Source organism: Gossypium hirsutum, chromosome D05 (genome assembly GCF_007990345.1).
Source record: "Gossypium hirsutum isolate 1008001.06 chromosome D05, Gossypium_hirsutum_v2.1, whole genome shotgun sequence".
Lineage (NCBI taxonomy): Eukaryota > Viridiplantae > Streptophyta > Magnoliopsida > Malvales > Malvaceae > Gossypium > Gossypium hirsutum.
The window spans coordinates 11,277,638-11,302,521 of record NC_053441.1 but is presented as its reverse complement, the minus strand read 5'-3'; the positions used below and the strand labels follow the sequence as shown (position 1 = coordinate 11,302,521).

The 24,884-nt window shown below is 31.6% G+C and overlaps 4 protein-coding genes across 9 annotated transcripts; 2 read left to right on the top strand and 2 right to left on the bottom strand.

Moving 5' to 3' along the window:
- The first annotated feature begins 10,623 nt into the window (after window positions 1-10,623).
- LOC107906150 (protein NRT1/ PTR FAMILY 1.2) lies at window positions 10,624-15,066 on the top strand. Its single transcript, XM_041093715.1, has 4 exons — window positions 10,624-10,964; window positions 11,249-11,466; window positions 13,133-13,683; window positions 13,782-15,066. The coding sequence occupies exons 1-4, from the start codon at window positions 10,856-10,858 to the stop codon at window positions 14,641-14,643; spliced, it is 1,740 nt and encodes a 579-aa protein (XP_040949649.1). The 5' UTR covers window positions 10,624-10,855; the 3' UTR covers window positions 14,644-15,066.
- Window positions 15,067-15,910: 844 nt separating this feature from the next.
- LOC107903219 (peroxiredoxin-2B) lies at window positions 15,911-17,070 on the top strand. Of its 2 annotated transcripts, none has more exons than XM_016829262.2 (3): window positions 15,911-16,140; window positions 16,397-16,476; window positions 16,639-17,070. In XM_016829262.2, exons 1-3 carry the CDS (start codon window positions 15,986-15,988, stop codon window positions 16,890-16,892), a joined length of 489 nt encoding a protein of 162 aa, XP_016684751.1. In that variant the 5' UTR covers window positions 15,911-15,985; the 3' UTR covers window positions 16,893-17,070. The 2 variants fall into 2 exon arrangements, with proteins under 2 accessions (XP_016684751.1, XP_016684749.1); XM_016829260.2 differs by having other exon boundaries at window positions 15,917-16,140; window positions 16,343-16,476.
- Window positions 17,071-18,479: 1,409 nt separating this feature from the next.
- LOC107906152 (uncharacterized) lies at window positions 18,480-20,184 on the bottom strand. 4 transcript variants are annotated; one of them, XM_016833041.2, is made up of 3 exons: window positions 19,631-20,184; window positions 19,161-19,446; window positions 18,480-18,747 (listed from the first exon to the last, which is right to left on the bottom strand). In XM_016833041.2, exons 2-3 carry the CDS (start codon window positions 19,326-19,328, stop codon window positions 18,580-18,582), a joined length of 336 nt encoding a protein of 111 aa, XP_016688530.1. In that variant the 5' UTR covers window positions 19,329-19,446; window positions 19,631-20,184; the 3' UTR covers window positions 18,480-18,579. The 4 variants fall into 4 exon arrangements, with proteins under 4 accessions (XP_016688530.1, XP_016688531.1, XP_016688532.1 ...); XM_016833042.2 differs by having other exon boundaries at window positions 19,161-19,343; XM_016833043.2 differs by having other exon boundaries at window positions 19,161-19,336.
- A 130-nt stretch (window positions 20,185-20,314) lies between these two features.
- On the bottom strand, window positions 20,315-22,533 carry LOC107906151 (cytochrome c-type biogenesis CcmH-like mitochondrial protein). 2 transcript variants are annotated; one of them, XM_016833039.2, is made up of 4 exons: window positions 22,362-22,533; window positions 21,612-21,770; window positions 20,881-21,012; window positions 20,315-20,789 (listed from the first exon to the last, which is right to left on the bottom strand). In XM_016833039.2, the coding sequence occupies exons 2-4, from the start codon at window positions 21,753-21,755 to the stop codon at window positions 20,586-20,588; spliced, it is 480 nt and encodes a 159-aa protein (XP_016688528.2). In that variant the 5' UTR covers window positions 21,756-21,770; window positions 22,362-22,533; the 3' UTR covers window positions 20,315-20,585. The 2 variants fall into 2 exon arrangements, with proteins under 2 accessions (XP_016688528.2, XP_016688529.2); XM_016833040.2 differs by having other exon boundaries at window positions 21,612-21,786; window positions 22,362-22,510.
- Window positions 22,534-24,884: the final 2,351 nt, after the last annotated feature.

Below are 24,884 nucleotides of genomic sequence, written 5' to 3'. Positions count from 1 at the left end.
CGCATTTTATTACTTTAAAAAATATCATTAACTTAGTCTTTTATAATTTTACATTATTTCAGTGCATAATGTTTGAAATTTATTAATAAATAATGAGAGATTAAAAAGTAATTGCACACATATTGGTACCGCCTTTTTATTCCCCTCCATAACCATTTTTTTCCTCTATTCTTTTGGTAAATAAAATAAAACTTTATAATATTTTTGTATTTTTTTGTAATATTTTGGTAAATAACCCGAAATAAACCCTGTCCCCTGCCCTTTGGTCGTATTATTATTTTTCCGATTTTTATTACTTTCAATAAAACTATATTCTTTTTGTATTTTATTATTTTATATTATTTCACTACATTTTTTTCCAGTTAATTCTATAAATTATTTCTGAATTTTTTAATAACATTTACTAGTACAGTCTTTCTTCGGCCATTTATTCGTATTTTTTAATCCACATATTATTATTTTAAAAACGTAATTTTTATTTTATAATTTTACATTATTTTCAATTTATTATGTTTTACATTTATTTCATGTACATTTTTCGCATTTATTTATTTTCAATAAATATACAATTCTCGTTTTTTCTTTTCGTATTTTGTGTTTTCTAAAACATACTTCTTTGTCATTTTTCTTTTAATGCTATTTTCCTAAAATTTTATTTTCAAATTCATAACTAAATTTCATAAAAAAAATTCCCTAATCAACATATAATGTACTTTAACTTATTTTTTTTCATTCTAAATATATTTAATAAAATATATATGCTAAATAAAATAATAAAATAACTATAATTACATTACATAAATTTTAAACACAAATATTACAAAAAAATTCAAATTTATTTCTTTCCTCCCCTTTCTTTCTTTCTTTATTTCCTCTCCTTTCTTTCTTCTTTCTCTCCTTCTGCCCCCACCACCGACCCCCCCCAAATAACACCAACTGGTGCCGCCAATACCATTGGTGTGACCAGTGAGATGTCACTTTAGTCTGATTTTTTTTGTCAGGTTTTTTTTTAATTTTGGTTTTTTTGATATATTTTGGTAAATAAAAAAATTATATATTTTAGTAAATAAAAAAAAACTTGTAGTATTTTGGTAAATTTTTATTTTTTTATAATATTTTTGTAAAAGACCCTTAAATATGTGTCTTTTAGATACTAGACAAAACTTGTAACCATCACTTCAAACAAATTAATGATGTAATATTAAATAATAATAACAATCATTTCAATATGGTAACGATTATGAATTCCATCGAAAATAATTTAAGTAAATCACATTAAAATCATTTAACTATTACAAAAATTTTATTTTAATTACCAAAATATGAAAAAATATAAAAATAATCATTAATATTATGGATTTATAATTTTTTGATCGCACTTTGGATGGATACATCAAAACAAATATTCTATTTACAACAAATTTACATAAAAACAAGTTAGTCGCAATGAATAAAATAAATGCTCTCTATCATTCATACTGTTACAATAACTAGCCTTTTCTTAAATAGACATATATTGAATGAAAATCTCCTGCTCTGAATTCCTGCCCCTGTATGCGCCCCGCAGAGGAAAATATGCCGCCTGTGCTTTTTTACAGGTTTTTTCTCTTCTTTTTCATGTCATTGTTTCATTTTGCAATTTTCATTTTAATCATGCAAGAATTTTAAAAATAGAAACAATTTTAGAAAATAAATAATTTTTTAAAAAATGATTCTTACATCTTTTATATTTTTTAAGCTGCAATAGAAAACAAAATATTTAAAAATTTTTAACAATACATTAAATATTGTTTTAATAATTTTATTAAATAGTTTTAAAATAAAATTTTAAATTAATTTCCTTAAAACAATTTTTTTAAAAAAGTTGATACAAAATTAACCCAACTTTTACGTTATTGTATTAATTTCACTTTAACAAATTTATATTTTTGAAAAATTGTTAAGCATTCATTTGTAATTAACTAGCTCATTATATTAATTTAAAAGTTTTTCTTTATAAAAAAATATATTTTTAAAATCGAACAAATGATCAAACCAAACAAACCTTGATTCCCCCTCAAATTAAAAAGTATGACACATACACTTTTTAATTTTTTTTCTATTTTTTCTATTTTTTCATGTCTTTGTCAAGAAATGAATATTCATTTTGCAAATTTTCATTTCATTTATGCTATAATTTTAAAAATATAAATAATTATAGAAAACAATTAAATTAAATAAAATTACCGTCGTTGTTTTAATTTACATCTTTTATATATTTTTTCTTGTAAGCTGGAAAAGGAAAAAAAATCATTTTATAATCAATTAATTTTATATGTAATTATATTTAATATTAAATACATTTTAATTAAATATTTTTAATTTAAAAATAATGGATAAGCTTAAATTTTTGAAAAAATTTATTGTAATTCAGAATTAAAATTTCATCAATGGTGTTTGAATTGGATTGGACAGGTTGGAATGGGAATAAGGGCTAGCTTGACAATGTTTTTGAAAAGTGCTGTGGAAAAGTGACGTGAAAAAGTGCTTTTGAAAAGTTTAGTTTAAAATTTGAGTATTTAGCATTACTGTCAAAAAGTGTTTTTTAATAAAATGTCCATTTTAGGTATGTTATTATTGTAATAGCCCGATTTTAGGCTTAGTCGGAACAGTGGTTTCGGGACCACAAATCCGACGAAAAAAAAAATGTAATGGCTTGAATTTTCAGAGGTGTCGGAACGGTGATTCGAGATCACTAAATTCGACAAATGGGTAGAAAATATTATTAATTTAGTAAGTATAAGTTAAATATGAAGTTAGGAAAATTTTTGAAATAGTGAATAGTGCACTAGAAATAAATATTAAAATAATTAGAATCGAAATGAGGTATCAAGACCTCGGGGATTTTAAATTGAGCCATAAATATTTTTATAAATATTTATGGAGTGTTAAAAAGTTAGTATTAAAGTTTCGTTAAGAAATTTTAAAGTTCCGATAATTAATTGAACAAAAAGGACTAAATTGTAACAAATGCAAAATTTTGGGAAATGATTAAATAGCTTAAATGATAAAAGGAAGAGGGCTTAAAAGGCAAATAGACCCAAGGTCTATTTGGGCTGGACGGCAGAGGCATGAAATCAGCAAGAAAGTAAGGAGAATTAAGGGCAAAATTGGAAAATTACAAATTTTGCTTAATAAAGTTAGGACCCAAGTGGAATTATCCAGATTTCTCTTCATTTTTCTGAATTCTCATCAGCTAAAACACCATGGAAGGGCTTCTTCAAGCTGGTTCTTCATATTTTTATTACAAGTAAGTTCAATTCTTGACTATTTCTTGAAATTTTTGTATTTTTATGACTTTTACAACTAGGCCCACTTGTTAAATCCATTAGTTTTGATTTTATGAAAGAAGTTGAAAGTTGATATGAATATGTGCTGGAAGTATATGATGATTTAGCATGAAATTAGAGCTTTAAATTGTTCATATGCTGATTTTATTGAAAGAATTGAATAGAAAGTGAATGTTTGGGACCTAATAGTAAAAGAGTTTGAAGATAGAGTTATATGTGGAAATTCTGAATTTCAATAGTTGTGTAACAACTTATAATGTCTAGTAAAGTACTAATTGAGAAAATTAGATTAATTGAGGGGTTAATTGAGAAAGGACCGAATTGTATAAACTGTGAAATTTGGGGCAAAATGGAAATCAACATTTTGCACTAAAGCAGTTTTGGACAGCAGTAGTAGTGTAACTTTGAAAAATCACCAAAAATTGTAGAGATTGAATTAGAGGATGAATAAAATATGAAACTAAAGCTTATTGAGTCTAGTTTCTTATAAAAGAAATGATGTGAGCAATGGAATTGTAAATCATAATAATAGATTTTGTGAGACAAGGTCAGAATGAATTCGGGTTCCCCTGTTCTGACTTTGGAAAATCATTAAAAATTGTACAAAAATGATTATGAGTTATAGTTTATATGGTTAGAATCCTTAATGAGTCCATTTTTATAAGAAACAAGCTAAAACATCATCCGAATTCTGTACAATGAGATAATTAATTTTTAGTGAAGAGTGGTCGGAACTGTCAGACAGCAAAACAGGGGAAACTTTAAAGAATAAACTGTACTATTTGGCTGAACCAAAAATTATGAAAATTTTATGGTATGAAGATATGTGAGTCTAGTTTCAGGAAAATTAACGGATCTTAATTTGGAGCTCTGTAGCTCCAGATAAAATAATTTAGTGACTCTGACTCGGATAAACAGCTTTGAATATACATGTTAGTGAATATTGAAATTATGGTTAATGTTGTTTAAGTGTGTTATACACATTAAGGATGTGGAATGGAGAGGAGGAGGAGGAAAATTGGGAAATATATGAATGATTCGTGTATAAATGGTCATATGTTTGATTATAACTCATAAACGATGAAATATGAATGATGCTTATTTTTGTGCATTATTGGTCATGGTTTAAGCTCATGTGTGAAAATAAAGTTTCATAGTATGTGTGTATGGTATATTCAGTAAATGATTTGGCATGAAATAATACCATGAATGGTTTATGAATTAACACATGTTGGTAAGCCTGATATATGAATAAATGATCAAATTGAGCGGAACGCCGGATTTGAGTACTTCTGATCAAGTGACAAAGTGATAAGTGGTAGCTTTAGCTACACTTATCTGATCAAGTGACAAGTGGAAAGTGATAAGTAATAGCTTCGGCTATACTTATCTGATCAAGTGACAAAGTGATAAGTGATAGCTTCGGCTACACTTATCTGATCAAGTGACAAGTGAAAAGTGATAAGTGATAGCTTTAGCTACACTTATCTGATCAAGAGACAAAGTGATAAGTGGCTACACTTATCTGATCAAGAAACAAAGTGATAGGTGGCTACACTTATCTGATCAGGGACAAGTGATAAGTGATCACACGTAAGACCATAGTTATACTATGGCAAAGTGAAAGTGAAGTACTCAATTTTCCGTGACCGTTCCCTAATTTGATTAAGGATGGTAAGTGACAAATGGACCCAAAAGAATTAAAGTAAATGGATAAGTGGTAGTGTATTTATATCAGGACGATGTTGTTATTCAAACTAAAGTGATATTTTCATTGCTAAATTGAGAATTTCATAAATGTGTTATTGAATGGTATAATCAATAAACATTGAGTTAAATGGTAAATACGTATTAGTTTTGAATTTGATGTCATTGAATTGTACGTGAATTAAATGGAAATTTCTAGTGATATGATTTAAATTATGAGCATGAGAAATTGCGAATTGAATGAAATGGAAATGAAGCATTAAATTGCATGAGTATGTATCGGGTCTCGCAGGCCCTAATTATTATGATTATAATATTTTGAGGATATATTGTGAAAAGTTATAGAAACATGTTAATTATTTTGAAAGTTTTAATTTTGATGAAATTTTATAACTCGGTTAAATACGTTTACAAGTGTATGTGTTTTGGTAATGCCTCGTACCCTATTCCGGTGTTGGATACGGGTAAGGGGTGTTACAATTATCAAGTAATAAATATGCATTTAAATAATATTTAAATTAGTTAATATCATTATATTTTAGTAAGAATATAAAAATTTATTATAACTTGTTGTTAATATTTTAATATATAAAATATAAATTTTAAATATTTTTAAGCAATAAATATTAATTATTTATAAAACTTAATTAGAATATATAAACTATGTTTTAAATATTTAAATATAACCATTAAATATTTGTAATTATTATTTTAAAAAATATTTTTATTTTTATTTTTAATTAATGATTTTAACACATTTGTAATTAAACACAAAAAAAGGAAAATTACTATATTATTGGAGGGGTGAAAAAGTAATTAAGCACCAAAAGTACTTTTGGAAGAGGAAAAACTAAAAATTTCAGTTAAATGCAGTTTGTTTAGCACAACTTTTCTTCCAGAAGTGCTTTTGGAGCCAGAAGAGCTTTTTTTAAGCACTACTAACCAAGTCCTAAGTTAGAGTATTGTTCCAAAGAAGGGTATCTAATCGACTGAACCAGAAATTGGTAGGGATCAATTGAATCAATTAAAAAACCGATTGAACAATATTTTGATTTTTAATTTTTTAATATGACCGACAAACCGGTAGCTTGACTGATTCGACCATCGATCCAATTATAAGAAAACTTTTTTTTATAAAGTAATAAACTTTCAAATTATTTGATAAAATAAATGTAAGGAGCTAATTAAATACAAATGAATGCATAACAAATTTTCAAAAATATCATTTTGTTAAAAGTAAAATTAATAAATAACGTAAAACTTTGATTAATTTTTTATCAGTTTTTATTTTGAGTTTATTTATTTATTTTTAAACCTTTTCTAAAAAATTGTTTTAAAACTATTTTTTCAAAAATATTTAATGTATTATTAAAAAAATTAAAGAGTTTTCCTATAGCAGCTTAAAAAATATAAAAGATATAAATGTATTTTTAAATTTATTTATCTTCTAACACTATTTATATTTTAAAATTCTTGCATGATTAAAATGAAAAATGCAAAAAAATGAAACAAAGACATGAAAGAAAAAAAACACATGTGGCATATTTTCCTATGCGGGGCAGGAATCCAGGAGATCTTCATTCGCATATTTTGGCTTCTGAAAATATATCTCTTCACTTTTGCTTCAAATACATCTTCAATAAGGAAATAAATATTAGGGGTCTTCAAAGAGAACTCTTCTTTTAGAAATATAATTTTTTAATTAAAGAAATTCGATTACACCAAAAAATTTCAAATCAGTAATTGGTCGATTGTTTTCCTTTATGATTCAACTCATTAAATTACTACTGAAAATTTCAAAATTAAGTAAGAAAGTCGAAAATTTTGGTAAAAAACAATCAATAAATATAACAAATTACTCAAAAATTCAGTTGCAATTAGTTAAATTATTTATATATAATTGAGTCACCTAATTTACCCCCAACATATGGTTCCTTGATTCTTTGCAAGCTGTCATTTTAGCATGGTTGTAATGGGTCTGTAAAACTGAAAAATGCTAACATTAACCTTTTCCCTTTGCAAAATTTTCATTTTATACTACCTTCAATTACCTAGACAAAATAAGATGTTATTGAATGGGTTTATAATATGTTGGAGTATTGTTAAAAAAATTAAAATGAAATTCACTGATATTATTTTATTTGTTAATAATGTACTGTAAAATTATATATTATTGAACGCAATAAATATGAATTTGTTATTCAAGATTAGACTTAAAAAATTATTATTTGATAAATTAAGGTACAATGTGTCATGTATTTATTTCCTTTTTAAATACATAATTAGTTAAAAATATTTTACGATTAGTTTACCAAATAACTATACCGTTCAAGATAGCATACTATTATAATATATATAATTTACTTTTTAGTTATTTAGTTGCCGCCTCTTTTACAAAAGAAAGTGTCATTTTCATGTGTAGTGAACAAACAATAGAGGATAAGATGTAAGATCAAGGACCCAATTTGAGCAGCATCTGAGTGGCTTTTTTTCTCTTCATCCCCACACCACTTTTTTTCATGTAAGAGCTGTATTGGAAATTGCTTTGCTTTGCTTTGGTTTGGTTCACGTGTTATTGAATAACCACACCATTGAAACTGGAAAGAAAAAAAAAAAAGAGAGAGAGAGAGAAGGGGGTGGTGGTGGGGAGGACTTTAGGGAAATAATTGCAGCACGCCAAGCCTAAATAGCTATAGAGGTATGGTTGTCCTTGTTGCCCTGTCTCCTTCATGCAATGAACGCAAATTCCTTTGTAAATAATTCTGGGCCCTCACAAAATTCTCCCCTTTTTTTTTTTTTTGACTATTATGAGTTTGGTTTTGTTCATTGAAAAAGGCATAGGTTTCTTCTTCTCTTTAACTCTCATTAAAGCCTTGTTTGCATTAAGCATATTCTCAAAGGGGACTATAAATCGACATATAAGGTGAATTTGAGACATAATACGTTCATCCTATCTTTTTTTGCTTTGAGTACTGATACATATACGAATGAAGCTCCATTGTAACGAAACCATTAATACTAATATGGTAATATCTTTACCTTTGCATTATAGTTGTATAAATCTCGTATGGGTAGTGCAATGCTTCTGTAGACAAAATTGCGAGAATCATAGCATACAATATCTTTCAAGTTTGCATGAATCGATGATATTGACTCAAAGTCAGTCAAATGTGAAGGTACTAGTGACATGCCACTAAAAACCATAATCCTAAAGAAAAAGGAATGAAATTTTAAATTAACGGAGCGGTAGAGTATATAGACAGAGGTTGATACCATTTCTTACTAATCCATGAGATGTCCTTTTATGGACAAAACGACACTAGATGTGGACGGTGACACTCTTCCTCTGCCACCACCAATAGCTTTTTATTGTCCGATAGCTAACACTCGTGCAGTTTACAGGTTAACTCCAGACGAAAAATATTTGCTCAATCAATCTTGTCCTGTTCGGGGCTTGGATTTGGTGAAATTTACCTCTCTTTTACACTTCAGGCAAGATCCTCCTCTTTCAGTAATTATCCATCTTTTCTTTTGAATGCCGGAGAGTGAAATATGTGAACAGTGGTATGCTATGCTATGCAGGCTTATACGGTGTATATATGAATCTAGCTTAGTATTCGACACAGCAGTTACCACGTGACCTTGCAAAAAAAAGTTTTTACATCCAACATGTTAATAAGTAAACTATGATGATAAAAGAAATCAAAATTACATGATTTTGCCAAAACAGTTTTAATTATATTATGTTAGGTTTATATACGGTAAATTACCAAAATAGTCACATTTGTTTGGCTCAGGTTACATTTTAGTCACTTATGTTTGAAATGTTATGTTTTAGTCACTTATGTTATCACGTTGTAACATTTTAGTCACTTATGTTATCACGTTGTAACATTTTAGTCACTAAGCCGTTAGTTTCTGTTAATGTTATAACAATAAACTGATGTGGCACGTTAAATCATCATTTCAAACAAAAATTTTAGGTTAATTTATACAATCGGTCCCCATATTTTTTCGTTTGGAGAAATTTAATTGTTTTTCTTTTATGTTTTTTTAACTTTCTTTTTTTTCCATTCTCTTATGCTTCTCCTTTTGTTTTCCTCCCTTCTCCATTTCTTTCAACGTAGTTTTTCTATGTTTTTTTTGAACAATTTAATTTTTTCGAGTGAGGCGAGCTTGTGGACTAGTTACAAATGGAAAGCATAGAAAAACTATGTTAAAAGAAATGAAGAAGGGAGGAAAATAGAGGGAGAAGCATAAGAGAATGGAAAAAAAAAGTTAGAAGAACATAAAAGAAAAATTTTAAACTGTTGAAAATGAAAAATATAGGGACCAATTGTAGAATTTAACCTAAAATTTCCGTTTGAAATGATGATTTAACGTGCCACATCAACTTACCGTTACACCATTGTCTACAATTAACGACTCAGTGACTAAAATGTTACAACACGATAACGTAAGTGACTAAAACATAACATTTCAAACATAAGTGACTAAAATGTAACCTAAGGTAAACAAAAGTGACTATTTTAATAGTTTACCCAGTTTATATATTTTGAATGACAAATGCTTGAATTTCTAAAAACGGTAAACCAGCTTCAAGTAACAACCCAAACTGAATGAATTAAAAAAGTAGGTGTAAAAGGCCACGTGCAATGTGAAACGTCGTGAACCAAAATTCAGTGCTCTACTGCTGGTTTGGGTTCGGGGGGTTTTGCGGAAAGTGCGTAACTGCCGCTCTATCTTCATTAACATCAAACTTGTAATTAGATTTATATTAGATGAGCTGACAGTGTAAGTATATTTATAGGTTTTGACATTCTTTTTTTTGAACGGTAACTGGCTTTCCTTAAAAAAAGAGTGAGAAGAAATCAATAACGTTGGAAATACAAGTGGTAGAACCAAATCCATTGGTTATCACCTCTTTTTTTTTTTACATTTAAATTGCTTAAAATAAATTAATTCTGGTTAATAACATAAAAAGAATTTGTATGCTACGTGATAAAGTACTGTTGCATTAATATCAGTTAAATTGCTTTGGATAATTTAATCCATCAAAATCTTTAATAGAAAACTATGTTAATTTAATATTCTCTTTGGACTATTTTTATTCTTATTTTTTTATTAATTATAAGAGGAAAATAAAACTTTAACAATAACACGATTTGAATTCAGACTACATTTACGACATTAATACATTGACCATCAAACTAAGATACATTAGCATCAGTCAGCATGATATATTTAATACATCAATTATAAATTATTAAGTAGAATTAAACATATTTAATAATTTATATCTAAAAAATTGCATATAAAAACATATAAAATACAACAATATGTTGAGCCGAATTATCAAATCTAACAGTGATACTGACATGTGATTGGAGCAAGTAGAGCAAAAGGACTTGTGGACCATCCTATTACAGTGTAACATGCTGCACCATATCCTGGGCATCATATTTTTGTACTTTATTTATAGCAAAAATAAAAGATAGAAGAATTTCTTAAAAATAGATAAATGAATAAATAAAGAGAAAGCTAAAGGTTGATGTAACCAGCAAGAAAGGGTGTTAAGATCATGGTATGTCTATTCCTCAATTATTTTACTATATACTTTTTTTATATAATTTTATTTTTGGGTGAAAGTGCCCTTCTGATTTATTTATCAGATGTTACACGCAATCACCTCTTCCTTTTTTCTTGGTTTAAAAACCCACAACTTGGAGACCTTCAAAACTTGAAGCTTCATTATTTCATCTTCTTCCTCCATCTCCGCTCTTTCCCTGTTTTACAAGCAGCAAAGCTACACTTCAACAATGGAAGATACTAAAATGGAGGACTCATCAAATCAAAGGGAAATGTCTCACGAAGAAATGCCTGAAACACACAGCAAGGGTGGCCTCATTACCATGCCTTTCATAATAGGTACAATGCATTCCACTCATAATTTCTTTTTGCATTGTGTTGCATAAGTGTTTGTACGAGGTTTTCACCATGCCTCTGGTGTATCATCTTTTAGCTTTTGCATTTGTTTTCAACCTTTGTTTGTCGAGTGTTTGCTAAAGCGGCAAAGCGTGGTATGTCTTTACTTTTTCTGGTTCATGCAAAAAGCTTAGCATCCACATCAGATACTTCTACTCAAGAGTTAGATGAGTTTTCATGGTAATTCTGGAACACTTAAATGATGGGTTTTCCCTGTTGAAATGCAGCGAATGAATCATTTGAGAAGGTGGCGAGCTATGGGCTGGTTCCCAACATGATACTGTACCTGATTAAAGATTATCACATGGGAGTTGCTAAAGGCACCAATATTCTCTTTTTCTGGCAAGCTGCTACCAATTTTACCCCCATATTGGGTGCTTTCGTCGCTGATTCATATCTGGGTCGATTCCTAACCATCGGCTTGGGCTCCATTTGCAGTCTCTTGGTAACATTTTATTTTCTCCCAAGTTTTATATATGATGTTTCATTGTTTCTTGAGATATAGTCGTATGATTTTCTTCTTAATGGTCATTGTTTCCATGTGTAGTCTAGTTGGAAGACTAACTTTTAAGTGAAATAACCAATAATTTATAGATGTTGACAACAACTAAAACAAATATTAATTAATTAGGAGATAATGGCCAGCTTTAACTTAAGGAAGAATGTCCCTTGGGATCATGTTTTATTTTATTCCATTTGCTAAGTTAGCACCTGTCACAAAGGATTTGTCCCGGCAGCCCACGTGAATATAGGAAACAGCTGACCTTTTTTTTTTGGGGCTCTGGAGGTACTGCTATCAGTTTATCATTATTGGGGATAAAGCCTGGTGCTAAATAAATGAGTGAGGACCGAGGAGACTGCACCCTTCTCTCTCTCCACTTATTCGGTTTCTTGTTCATATATATTAGGTCTAAATATCTGCCACTCCAGCTAAAAACTTTGGTGGTTGTGGTGGGTGGATTTTGTTGGCTATTGGGTCTAGACTAGACCAAATTAATGCCCCCTTTTTTGACCAAGTTCCCTTTTTTTTCAAACATTATGACCAAATAATTTGAACAAACACTATAATTTGTTCAAGTACTTGTGTCTATGGGGAGTGAAATTGGGAGGAATTTAAGAAGTTTCATTGTAGAAAGAATTGATGATCAAAACTGTCTTTATAATTTACTAGAACTCATCATCACAGTCTAGTTCAATGTTTCCTGCACTTATATTTTCAAAAAAGAAACTTGTGCATGGTCCTGTTAATGCCCATTATTCTTCCTTATTCCCAATGTGGACAGACTTTGCATTGTCTCTTTCCTTACTAAAACCATAACAACATAAATAGTCATATACACTAACAAAAATTACTAATATAAAGGGACGCTTAAGTTGAGCATGATTTCTAAAGGCTGTCACCCTTAAGAGTGCATGTAGGCACAAAAAAGGTGCGGGTCTTATCAAAGCGTCTTGCTTAAGGACTTGGGAGTGCAATTAGCTAGGCGCTTTAGTTGATCTGTATTACGCCTTGGAACACTGGTGCAAGGTTTGACAAAAATGCTACCAAGTTTCTACTGGTAAACCCCGAAACCAGCTCTGACAGCACTTTTACCAAAGCGAAAAGTAATAGAGACATTTTATGGTTATCAGCACTGGACCAGTTTTACTTTTTCATCATCTTACTCTATTATTAGTTTACAGAAGAAAAATCTGTATGTAGAGCGTTTTTCAACACTGGTCCAGCCTGCTCGCCTGGTGCAATCCTATTCGAGAGTTGGGGGGTGAGCAACTTGGCTTCTGAATCATATGATTAGGTTCTCTAATGGGGCCAAAATGAAATAGTGCTAGTTTGCACTTAAAGTTCTTTTAGAAACAATTTGTTAAAGGAGTTGTGGTCCGATAATTAAATCTTCCTAATTCTTAAATTCAAAAGAACAATATTTTTCCATTTTGTATTGTCTTTAATTCGTTTTGGTTAAATTTATTGTGATCTCAATCTTTTTGATAGAATTCCTAGAGTTAGATATGTTCAAGCATATTATTCCACATCTCCAATACACCATCATGAATTCCCTCGAATGCTTTATCATGCATTGTCATGAGAATAATCCTGACCTCGAATTTTATAGGGGATGATACTTTTATGGTTAACAGCCATGGTTCCACAGTCAAAGCCTCCACCCTGCGACCTAATGACCCAGACCTGCAGTTCTCCAACATCGGCGCAGATGACTCTATTATTCTTCTCATTTGTTCTCATTTCCCTTGGAGCTGGTGGTGTTAGACCATGCTCCTTGGCATTTGGGGCTGACCAATTAGACCGAAGAGATAATCCGAAAAATGTCAGGGTCTTGGAGAGCTTCTTTGGCTGGTATTATGCATCTGCAGCTATATCTGTTTTAATTGCATTGACGGGTATTGTTTATATTCAAGATCAGTTTGGATATAGAGTAGGCTTTGGAGTTCCAGCAATCTTAATGTTGCTCTCCGCTCTTGTGTTTTTCCTTGCTTCTCCCTTCTATCTTAAGCAGCAGGCAAGCAAGAGCTTGCTTACTGGCTTTGTTCAAGTAATCATCGTTGCTTACAAAAACCGAAATCTGACATTTCCACTTCCAAACTCAACTGCAAGTTACCATCATAAAAGGGATTCTAACGTTGTTGCACCAACTGACAAATTAAGGTACGAACAATAATTGCAGTATCCTTCACCATTTAAATGTCGTTCTTGAATTTTTTGACTGACATGTTTTATTTACCATGTTGCTGCCCTGCTCTTAGATTTTTAAACAAAGCTTGCATCATCAAAAACCCCGAACAAGACATTGCTCTGGATGGCTCAGCCGCAAATCCATGGAGTCTTTGCACGGTAGAGCAAGTGGAAGAGCTAAAAGCGCTAATTAAGGTCTTACCATTGTGGTCTACTGGGATCATAATGTCCATAAATTTAAGCCAAAACTCATTTCCTGTGCTTCAAGCTAGCTCTATGGACAGACACCTTACAAAAAAGTTTCAGATTCCAGCAGGCTCTTATGGAATGTTCAACATCATCTCCCTTGCACTATGGGTTATTTTCTATGATCGTGCGATCCTCCCCATGGCATCAAAGATCAAGGGTAAACCAGTACGCATTGGTGTCAAACTAAGGATGGGAATTGGACTCTTTCTTACCTGCATTGCTATGGTAGTTTCAGCCATTGTCGAGAACGCACGACGAAAGGAAGCAATTCGATCCGGGTTTCAAAACAACCCTACTGCAGTTGTGAAAATGTCTGCTATGTGGCTTGTGCCACAGTTTTGCCTGAATGGTTTTGCTGAGGCCTTCACTGCAATAGGGCAGACAGAGTTCTTCTATTCCGAGTTACCCAAGAGTATGTCAAGCATTGCCGCTGCCCTCTTCGGACTCGGATTGGCTGTGGCAAATGTGCTAGCTAGTGTTGTTGTGAGCATCATCGACGATATTACTTCAAAAGGCGGTAAAGAGAGTTGGGTTTCGAGCAACATAAACAAAGGTCGCATCGACAACTACTATTGGGTTCTTGCCATATTGAGTTTCATCAATCTGTTTTATTACTTCCTCTGTGCCTGGGCTTATGGACCGACGGGTCGACAAGCAACAAAAGTTAAATCGATTGCAGGATGATGATTTGTCTAATATAGGGACCAAGGTTAAAACCTGAAGTGAAATGGGTTGAAGATTGTAGAAGATTACATTGATCGGAGAAAGCCCTTATATTTGTTAGCTTGATGAGTGCTTTGGAATGACTGTTGCAGTTCAAAATTTGTCTACATATAAAATATAGTTTGGTGTTTAGTGAGTAGGAAATATAGTTTTTGAAACCATATAACATCTTTTATGCCTATCATTTACTTGTGTGAATTTCTTCTCCAAAATCTGTGTCATATATATCATTCTTTACCCTCTTTTTACATTGTATTTTTATCACACTGCTTTAGTATTGCAGTAAATAGTGGGTTGATCTGAGTCTGATGTTTACATTCCAATAGTGGTTTCAGCTGCTTGATGCCTACATTTATTAAAACTACATTTTTCCTTTCTTGTTTATTTGCCTATATATCAATGTATGTATGTTTTGTAAACATCACTCTAGGAAAGCGTGTTGTATATATGTTGTTGACTTTCGTGGCAGCTTAATTTGATAGGAAATAGTACAATTATTTACATTAAAGGTTGACCACAATTTATTGGGTTTTTTTTCTTGGAGTATTTTGTTGTCGTTGTACTAATATAAATTCTTCTTTGCTCTGCAACATTCAAATACAGTCGTCAATAATGGTCCCTTCGAATCATTTGAAAATGGAAGGTACATGCTGCAATAAACAAATCCAAATATTTAATAGTACAAAACTTATTGATAGGTGGTGTTTGTTTTTTGTTCGCAAAACCAGAAGTCCTTGAAAACCTCAATTATTGACACTACCAAGATTGTTTGCTACTGCCATGACACCATTGATGATGGACCATTTACTTACCAAGAACCCCATTGTCTATAGAATAAATGGACTACATCCTGGTACCATATGTTCATTTTATTTCTTTTTTGCATCTTCGATTTTTTTATGTTACAAAAAACATATCCGAAGACTTACAAAATAGAATTAAATTATAAAGCATAAACAGTATGATGAGATTGAAGATCTCAACATGCGCATAATTAACTTTTGCCAACTATACTGAAATCTATATCCTCACTTTAATCAAAACAATAAGAAAATGGATCATAAGAGTTAAAAGTGAGAAATTAGTCCCCCACCATCTCTATCGAGCCAACCGTAAGCAAAAGTCCACATTTCATTGTCCTTATACTAAGTTGGTACCACCACCATTGATTCTGTCCTTCCAACAAACATCCCTCCTCTACATATATATATGGATACTGTTAATACGTAAAACATGCAAAACTTAACCCTCTTCTCTCACCCCACCAACGAATCCATAACGAAAAAAAAAACCACATAAGTAAATGGCTTGTATTGTGGTCGGTGACACGATTCCCGATGGTACTGTCTCATATGCTGATGAGGCCCATCAGATTCTAAACGTGTCCGTACACTCCCTTGCTGCCGCTAAACAGGTCATTCTCTGTGGAGTTCCCGGTGCTTTTACCCCCACATGCAGGTAAAACGAGCTCCCAAATAATTCGCTTTTAAAACAAGGTCTTTGTTGGTATTGTCACCCACCTGTTTAAATAACGATCCTACCATTTATGTATATTTTATAATCGTTACTTTGGGATTTTAATTTTCTTAATGTTCACAATTACAATAAATAGGCCTTTCAAATATTGTTTTCACTGTTATTTGATTAGAAAACTTTACAGATGGGTCCTTAAATCGCATATATGTTGTCTTTTTCTTTTCCAATTCCCGAGCAGCTTGAAACATGTACCAGGTTTCATTGAAAAGGCAGAGGAGCTCAAGTCAAAAGGCATTAGTGAGATTATCGTCATCAGTGGTAATACTCAACTTGCTAACTTTCCACTACTTGTTTAATTCATTTTAAAATTGAAACAGGCGTTAATTTAAAACAAACATTGATCATAAATTTTACGACCAAACAAGTTAGACATTGATTATTACGGAAAACAGGCAACGAATTTTGGGGTTTCTGTTGCAGTTAATGACCCATATGTGATGAGGGCATGGGGCAAGTCATATCCCGAAAACAAGCACGTAAAGTTCTTGTCTGATAGCTCAGGTGCTTACGTAAAAACACTAGGGCTTGAGCTTGACGTGTCGGACAGAGGTTTTGGGATTCGATCACAAAGGTTTGCTTTGTTGCTTGATGACCTTAAGGTGAAAGTTGCTAACGTGGAATCGGATGGGCAGTTCAAAGTTTCCAGCGCTGAAGATATGCTTAAGGCTCTCTAACTTTTAAGGCTCTCCACTACTGTCTTTTTGTTCTGCAATTCTACTGAATAAAGTGTGTTTTAGAATCTTCTTGTAATAAAGTTAACTTTTCAGTGTACAACGGTTTGCTACTTTGTTGTTTCTTTTGTTTCGAAGGATGAAATTCCATTACATAAATCAATTTCGCAGGTTGAGATAAGAAAAGGGATTGCTGCTTAAAAAGTCTGATTACATATAAATTGGGTTTAGTCCGATTCTGACCTATCAGAATTTGTATCATCGTAAGTTATTCCATGGTTTTTGTTTATAATTAGATCTGTTAGCAAGTTGAGTAATTTATTTGATTTGCAAGTTTGATAGAATTTCAGTAAATAATTTTCTTTTAAAAAGATTTGGGTTTGTTTGGTCTGATCCAAAGTACATTATAAATATATATTTGAGTAGCTGTAAAAATAATCAAATCAACACAAAAGCACAAGTAAATGAAAAATCAAAATATAATCAAACAAACACATTCATAACAACCGCATATGGTGATATTAGAGATCCAAATATAATAATTGTGCATAATAAAACTCAAATCTTAATACTTGAAAGGACTCAAAAGTCCTAAATTTTTCCGGCAATGTCAAAATCTTATTAACTTGTATGTGTGTTATTTTTGCATTATAATCTAAAATGATATGCTTGATAAAAATTTTGACACATTTTAACACATTCATATATTTATTTCGTATTTGTATTTATATTATTTTTACCATATTATATCTTAAATATATATTTTTTGATATGGTGTTGATGTAATGTATATAATTTAGTTCTATATCAAAAAATTATAAAAGTGACAGCAAAATGTATTGATAAGTACTAAATACTGTCAGAACAGGCGATATGTTACACGGATACATTTAAAAGAAGCATTCCAAGGGAGGTTAATGTTTCCAACATATTATAGAAGGACCCCAGGATGAAATACCAAAAACAATATGGTTTTGGCTTATATGCATACAGAATACGTGTATATATAAAAAGTAAACGAGAGAGATCGATTAAAAATTGAATCTGCGAATCCACACACAAGTGTCCTGCTAAAGGAGACAATGCACCCTTTTGATGCAGATCAAGACTAATCCTGTTTTTAAACCGCAACAAAATTAAAGGAGACCTTGGCATTAAAGTTGTCAGAATGGAGTCTAATTAACAGATTAAATCGATTGAATAAAAAGTTAATTGATCCGTCAATTTAACTGCTGCCATAATTGAAAAGAAAAACTGTTGTTAACCAGTAAAATAATTAGAAACCAAAATCGAAAAATCGGGATAAAAACTATTTGAATTAATAATTTTTTTTTATCTTATTTGTTTTTCACTTTATTTTCAACTTATGATCAAAAAGTGACAGTGATTGGTCTAATAGTTTAATTTGTTCCATTCATTTAATAAAAAATTAATGATTTAATCAATTTGATCATTGATCTGACTTTTTAAAATATAGATTACGAGTACAATAAGACAAAGTTAAAAGCAATCAATATCTATTTATTTTTTTGAAAATATCAATATCTAAACTTTTAAATCAATAAAATAAATTTTGAGTTCATCATGGTATGCTGTCTTTATTCCTTAATTTCTAATAATGTGTTTTAATCTAGTCCACTGATCATGTATGAATTTCATTGGTGTAAACAAATTAAGTAATACATAGTTGTTAAAGTTTGCTAGGATGGTTTATCCATGGTGCCCTAAATTCGTTAGAAGCAGTCCATTGTTTGGCAATTGCAATTAACTCTCCATCGTCTTTCTTCTTCACCTCCACTCTTGTTGGGTTAAGCTTTCCTTTGTTCCCTACAACTTTTGCCACTATCTCTACTTCTTCCTGCAATTTATGTATATACATAGGTAAACCATCGAAAAGTTTATATATATAAATGGAATTTTAAAGTTTTTAGGAATATACTTGAATTTTAGCCGATGAATAATATGAAATGTTGTAATCCATTGTGACATTGCCTCGAATTATAGCAGTTTCGGTGCATATGGCTATTGATGCAACGATGTCAACTATCGTTGCAATTGCACCCACTTACCAGTTTCCATGTGCATCCTATTATATTTGAAACAATTTTTAATCAATTATATATATGAGTTTGTTTTTAATGTATAAAAAAGTAATGGAATGAAACCTAAGTTGTGAACTATCTAAAAAAAACTTCGGTTTAAATCATAGTTGTACAGATAAAAAAACATAGCAGTGAAATATTATATTAGATGAAGAGTTAAGAATTTAACTGATGCAGAAGGCGGTATGATGAAAGTACAGCGCACAAATCCCTTACGGGCATGATCGATTATCAATCCTTTAGCAGTTATATTTTGTAGCTCCACATGAGGCATCTCTTTGTTGAGATATTCCTGAATCCCTTTCCGGGAAATCCGCGGCAACTTTTCCCCCTCCATGGTTGGACCTTTAATCTTTCAAAATCATACCATCAACAAATGCTTAATCTAACCCTTGTTTACATCATTACCAAATTCAAGCAACAAAAATGCACAAGCGAGCGAGAAATTTAACGAGCTGTCAAATGACAATTCATTTAAAAAAATTAATACTAGTAGATTTAGCATATCACCACCAGAAAATTCGATATTTCTTAAGCAAGCGGAACCGAAGAACAACGAAAAATCATTATCAGCTGCTTGATTTATCAAACATAAATTCCTTAAAACAGTTGAATTAGATGACCTTTCTTGAAGCTTACCTGAATCGATCTGATCTGATGTGATCTCAGCACTTGGAACAAAAGCTATAAGAAACAAACAATTTTTTAATTTCCTTAGAAATCCAACGAGAGAGTAACCGTATTTGATCAGCTTTCATCTCTTGAGATATGGTTGACCACTATAGTTTGATTTTCGTTTAATAGCGAGATTAGTTAATTATTGACCGTTAGATACGGCTGGACAATTAGGGATCGTTGGATCTTTTTTCATTTTTTAAATTTTGTTTTAAGAAGGGAGTAAGAGCATTAGCGGAGGCAGCAAAAGGTGAAGGCAACCGGCCAGAGCGGGAGAGGGACCGAAATTTTTAGTTAATTTTTGTTTGGGTTAAATATAACATTAGTACTCATCTTGTGCATTTCTTCCAAATTAGTACTTAAGGCTTTTTTTTGTTCTAAATTGATACTGAACTTTTTTTCTATCAACTAATCCATTTTTTTGTTCTAAATTGATACTGAACTTTTTTTCTATCAACTAATCCATTAAAAATATTCAGAAAATTAACATCACCAATAAAACCCTTAAATATTAACATAACAGAAGTAAAGGCAAAAACCTAATTTTGTGGTGCTGGAACTGACTGAACAAAGGTCTCTCACCGAACAAATGTAATTATTGGAGCAGCAATGGCCAGTGAAATCTAAGAACCAAATAAAAGCGTCCGATAAACCAACCCAAAGAAGTTTCAAATTCGAAGATCCAAGAAACAGAAGCAAAACCAGAGCAAGAATGAGGTAGGGTATCGTATACATGCATCGTAAAATTAACATCAAAAGTTATACTATTATTAAAGTGAAATTGCATCCTATAGTTGATTATTGGAATTATATTATATTTGCATCTGTTCCGATTATCTCACCCTGGTCACGATATGAGATTATTCACCAATGAAAGAAACTTCAAGGTCCATCAAGGAAAAGATAGGAAAAAAACCCATCACCAACCTCGCCATCGACTCCACAAGGAGGAAGGAGTAACACCTTGTGGAGGAGGAGGTGTGAGCAAGTCTAGCATAGTTTCCTTCTCCTTTGGGGTCAGTGGAACACCTCTAACAAGATTCAAAGCCATGATGTGCACGTTAGTCTTTTGTCTGTGTTTATTGTAAGCCCACATACCACCAGCAGCACCTGCAACAAGCAGCTGTCCCCAACATCCTTCTATTTTAGTTTAAATATGAAATGTGGGTACAGATTACAATACCACCAGAGAGGTCTTAAGATTTTAGACTAACCGGTGATAGCCACAAGGCTGCAGTCTGCAGATCAAACTTTGGGGCATAAAGTACCGTCTCACCGTAATCCTCTTCAAGCTTTTTATAAATCTCTTTGTCACTCTTTCCAGCTCGAATCTCATCACGAATTAACTGCAATAATAAAATAAAAAGTTGGAAGTTGCTATAAGATAAGCACAAAAGTATAGACAAACAAAAATGAAAGCTAGCACATGATTCATTTTGCAACACAAAAGACAGTTCATAGTTTTAATTACTAAACAGAGGGTAGATGAAACAATACTAGAGTTCCATGGAATGCAGAGAGTTCGGAGTTTTAGAAATATTAGAACATGGAGAAGCTAAACAACACACAGAACAAGAAACGATCCAATTGCAGATCTACAGATTAGAAGAAAACAAAATATGATAAAACAACAAAGGCGTAAAAGCAAGCCATTAACCGACAAACTACTAGTTCAATGAAGTAACCATTTCACCATGTTGACAAAAACTTGATCAACCAGTTCCACCACCCTAAAAAAAGTCCAAAGTGTGCAATAATATTAGAAGTTAGGAATTTGAGAACATTTAAGTGATAAATTCTACCAAGAAACTATTTTTATTTTATTTAATGAGATAATAGCACTGAAAAAATTTATTAACAAGCACCGATTTCATTTGGATGCAAATGCAGAAGGAAATAACTTGGCTTTTTACATAACCATTAGGAAGAGAACAAAAGAGTGTACCTTTCTGAGGAGAATTGCGATATCTGCTTGTGAATCTTCAATAGACTGACTCCCACATTCTGTACATCGCACGTTGTGGCTGATATTTCTTGCCCTGGCTTCCACGACTTGCGCTTTCTTCACTTCATCATCTTTGATTTCCATTCTTACTATAAATCACTACATCCCAAACAAACTATCAAAATCAACCACAAGATAAAAAACATCACAAACGTTAGAATTTGAAAGGCTTTCTTTTTCAACAGTGAAGCATTTTATCGAACACCTCGCTCGACGAAAAGATGAAAGAATTTGAAAGGCCTTACTTTTTCATCAGTGAAGCATTTTATCGAACACTTCGCTTGACAAAAAATTGGAGGAAGAAGGAAACATTGTAGAACGACACCATTTTTCGTAAGCCATTTCTAATAATCAGATGATTTAGTTTAACCCCCAAGTTGAAAACCCAAGTACATGTGTACGTGTAAATTTACTTAAAAAAATAGTGGACTTAACATCAATAACCAGACCCTATTTTTTCAACTAAAGCTAATAACTTTCTGCTTCTAAAAGTGAAAAAGAAAAAAAAAACATTTTCAGTTTCTTAGTGAGAACCCAGCACTTGGGTTTCATTTGCTTGGACATTTTCATCAACTAAAATTCTCAAACTTTTTTTCAGTTTTGTTTTCCAATTTTCTGGGTGTCGCAAGCGAGACAAGGAAAGCCTGTGACATAGTAAGAAAAAGAATAAATGAAGACAAGAGAGAATACCTTGTCGGCTATACAGTCAGAGTCAGTGAGTGTTTGGAGCTGGGGAATTAGGATAAAAGGTTTAGCTGACCAAATGGATTCTGTTTCGAAGGAGGGGTTTAAGCTATAAAGCTAGTTGAACGGGAGCTGCTGCCGTCAGCATATTATAAACTATGATGTTTATTTTGCATATTTTATGCGTTTAAATTAATAACCTAAGGATTAAATTACCGACACTTTATCAAGAACAGTTAAAAAAGATATTAGAAGGCTACCAGTCAAATATATCAGATCCAAAAGAATGGTCACAAGACTATGCATGATTTTTTAGCAGTGCAATAGAAAGTACATCAACTTAGAACATTTCGCAGGAAAAGACATCTAGAAGACAATCTTGACAGCTCACGTGATGATGTTAAACAAAAGATTGAATAGATGGAGATAAAGTGTTACAAAACTAAAAAAAAAACAAAGATGATAGAAGAACTAAACTCACTTCTGATGTTAGTACAGACTATGAATGTGATTAGATATGATTAGATGTTTTATTATTTTATATGAGTCATAAAAATAAATTTGTTTGTTATATGAATAATAAAAGTAAGTTTATTCTTTCCTATCAAGTTAAATTAAATGTTGAGTTTAGACTCTTTCGAAAAGGGTGTTTGACCTTTACACAGGGTGATTTCCGGGACCCTCTAGTGCTCCAAGTTTGCAAAGTAGCTCTAAGGTGTATGAGCCCGCCTCAAGGCTTTCGTGATTGGATTATCTTTGGTCTCCTATGTCACTAAATAGTCTCAAACGATTGCTTTGCCTCTGTGGATGACTAAAAACTTAGGACTGTTGTTAGAATTTGTTGTGTGAGATAGTTGAAATTTTGGTCGTTTTAGTCCTTTTTCTTTGATCTCTTTTGTTGGCTTTTTGTGATCTCTCATATTAGGTCAAATTGTGGGCCTCTATCAATAGACTAGCAAAGTAGATTAGGTTGAAAATTTATTAACGAAATAGCTAAAATCGGCGCTTGAGGTAGCCAACTTTCAAAGTCGGTGCCATCTTCTATGTATATATATATTTTAGACTCAAATTAGAAATGGAAAAATATCATAAATAGTCCCTATATTTTGCCAAATTTTCATTTAACTGATTTTAATTATTTTCAGTTATAAACAAAATTTAAAAAAAAGGGCAGTACCCAACTTTGAAGTCGGCACCTCCGGGTGCCGTCTTCTATAAATATTATGATTTGTCCCTATGTTTTATCAAATTTTCATGACAGTTACTTTCAATTTTTTTTTTCAGTTTCAATACAATATTTATTAGGTTTTAAGCCAAGAAATTGGTTGGAACTACAAGTAAATGTGGCATTTATTTTATTAAATTTGTCTATTTTTTTAAAGAATTTATCTTGAAATTTTGATAAAATTTTGAGGGACCATTTGTGATATTATTTCATTTTAGTCCAGCTGTTCTAACGTCAACTAAAAGAAAGGAATAATTTCACAAATGATCCCTCATAATTTTATCAAATTTTCAAGATAAATTTTTGAAAAGAAGAAATTAATAAAATCAATGCTATATTTACTTGTAGTTCTCACCAAAGTATTGAGTTGAAATTTATTAATATTTTATTAAAACTGGAAAAAGTAATTGAAAGTAACTAAAATTAATTATCATGAAAGTTTGATTAAAGATAAGGACTATTTATGATATTTTTCTATGTTAACTATTTCGTTAATTAATTTTCAACTTTATCTAGAACGCATGATCTTGAACTCTATACACTATCTGATAGTGAAGGGTTGCTGTAACCGTCAATTCAACCATTTCAACTCCAATGATTTGAATCTGAACCTTGAGAGCGTCCATCAAGTTGGGATCTTGAAGGGACATGGTAAAATTAGAAAACAGAGTTACCATGGCCATTCCTGAACTGAGAGTGGCTCCAACAGTTCCAATGCAAGCATACTGGTAGCGCTTGTATCTAGAATCTAAAAGTGCAATCCTGGAAACAACAGGTTTGCCTAAAGTTCCATGATAATTTAAGGCCAATCGAACCGCTCCAAAATAGATATGAGAATATTAATGTTGACTCCATTCTTGAGGAAAATTAGGAGGGATTTCGAGAGTGACAAACTGTTCTTTTTGGCCACCATAAATAAGATGCTTATCAAACTTAGAGGACTGTGCATATTCACGAACATTTTTCCTACAAATTATCAAATTAAGGATCTAAAAATTCTCTTCTCATCTCTATAAACACAAGAAAAGAGCCACATTGTGTTCATGTTCCTAAGCAGATACCTAAGCAGAAACTTTTAAAGCTTTTACCTGAAAAATGGGTAACCAACTATAAACAGATCCACTAGCATGACCAGCAGATCCATCTACAAAAAATTAGATCATCAGTAGAGCTGATGGAACTAGTGAGATCAAGTTTGACCATAGCCATCTGAAGCAACTACCAAATCATTTTTTCTACTCAAATGATGTTACAACCAGTTCCTTTTGATGGCTCAGTACCAAATCTCAAAAGTAAAAAATATT

Coding starts and splice junctions, on each gene's coding strand:
- LOC107903219 (XM_016829260.2), top strand. CDS start 15,986: ATGGCTTGTATTGTGGTCGGTGACACGATTCCCGATGGTACTGTCTCA. Junction 16,141..16,342: donor GCTTTTACCCCCACATGCAG/GTAAAACGAGCT, acceptor AAAACTTTACAG/ATGGGTCCTTAAATCGCATA. Junction 16,477..16,638: donor TGAGATTATCGTCATCAGTG/GTAATACTCAAC, acceptor TTTCTGTTGCAG/TTAATGACCCATATGTGATG.
- LOC107906152 (XM_016833041.2), bottom strand. CDS start 19,328: ATGGAGGGGGAAAAGTTGCCGCGGATTTCCCGGAAAGGGATTCAGGAA. Junction 18,748..19,160: donor TCATACCGCCTTCTGCATCA/GTTAAATTCTTA, acceptor CATAAATTGCAG/GAAGAAGTAGAGATAGTGGC.
- LOC107906151 (XM_016833039.2), bottom strand. CDS start 21,755: ATGGAAATCAAAGATGATGAAGTGAAGAAAGCGCAAGTCGTGGAAGCC. Junction 21,013..21,611: donor TCGCAATTCTCCTCAGAAAG/GTACACTCTTTT, acceptor TTATTATTGCAG/TTAATTCGTGATGAGATTCG. Junction 20,790..20,880: donor CAGCCTTGTGGCTATCACCG/GTTAGTCTAAAA, acceptor TGTTGGGGACAG/CTGCTTGTTGCAGGTGCTGC.
- LOC107906150 (XM_041093715.1), top strand. CDS start 10,856: ATGGAAGATACTAAAATGGAGGACTCATCAAATCAAAGGGAAATGTCT. Junction 10,965..11,248: donor TACCATGCCTTTCATAATAG/GTACAATGCATT, acceptor GTTGAAATGCAG/CGAATGAATCATTTGAGAAG. Junction 13,684..13,781: donor GCACCAACTGACAAATTAAG/GTACGAACAATA, acceptor CCCTGCTCTTAG/ATTTTTAAACAAAGCTTGCA.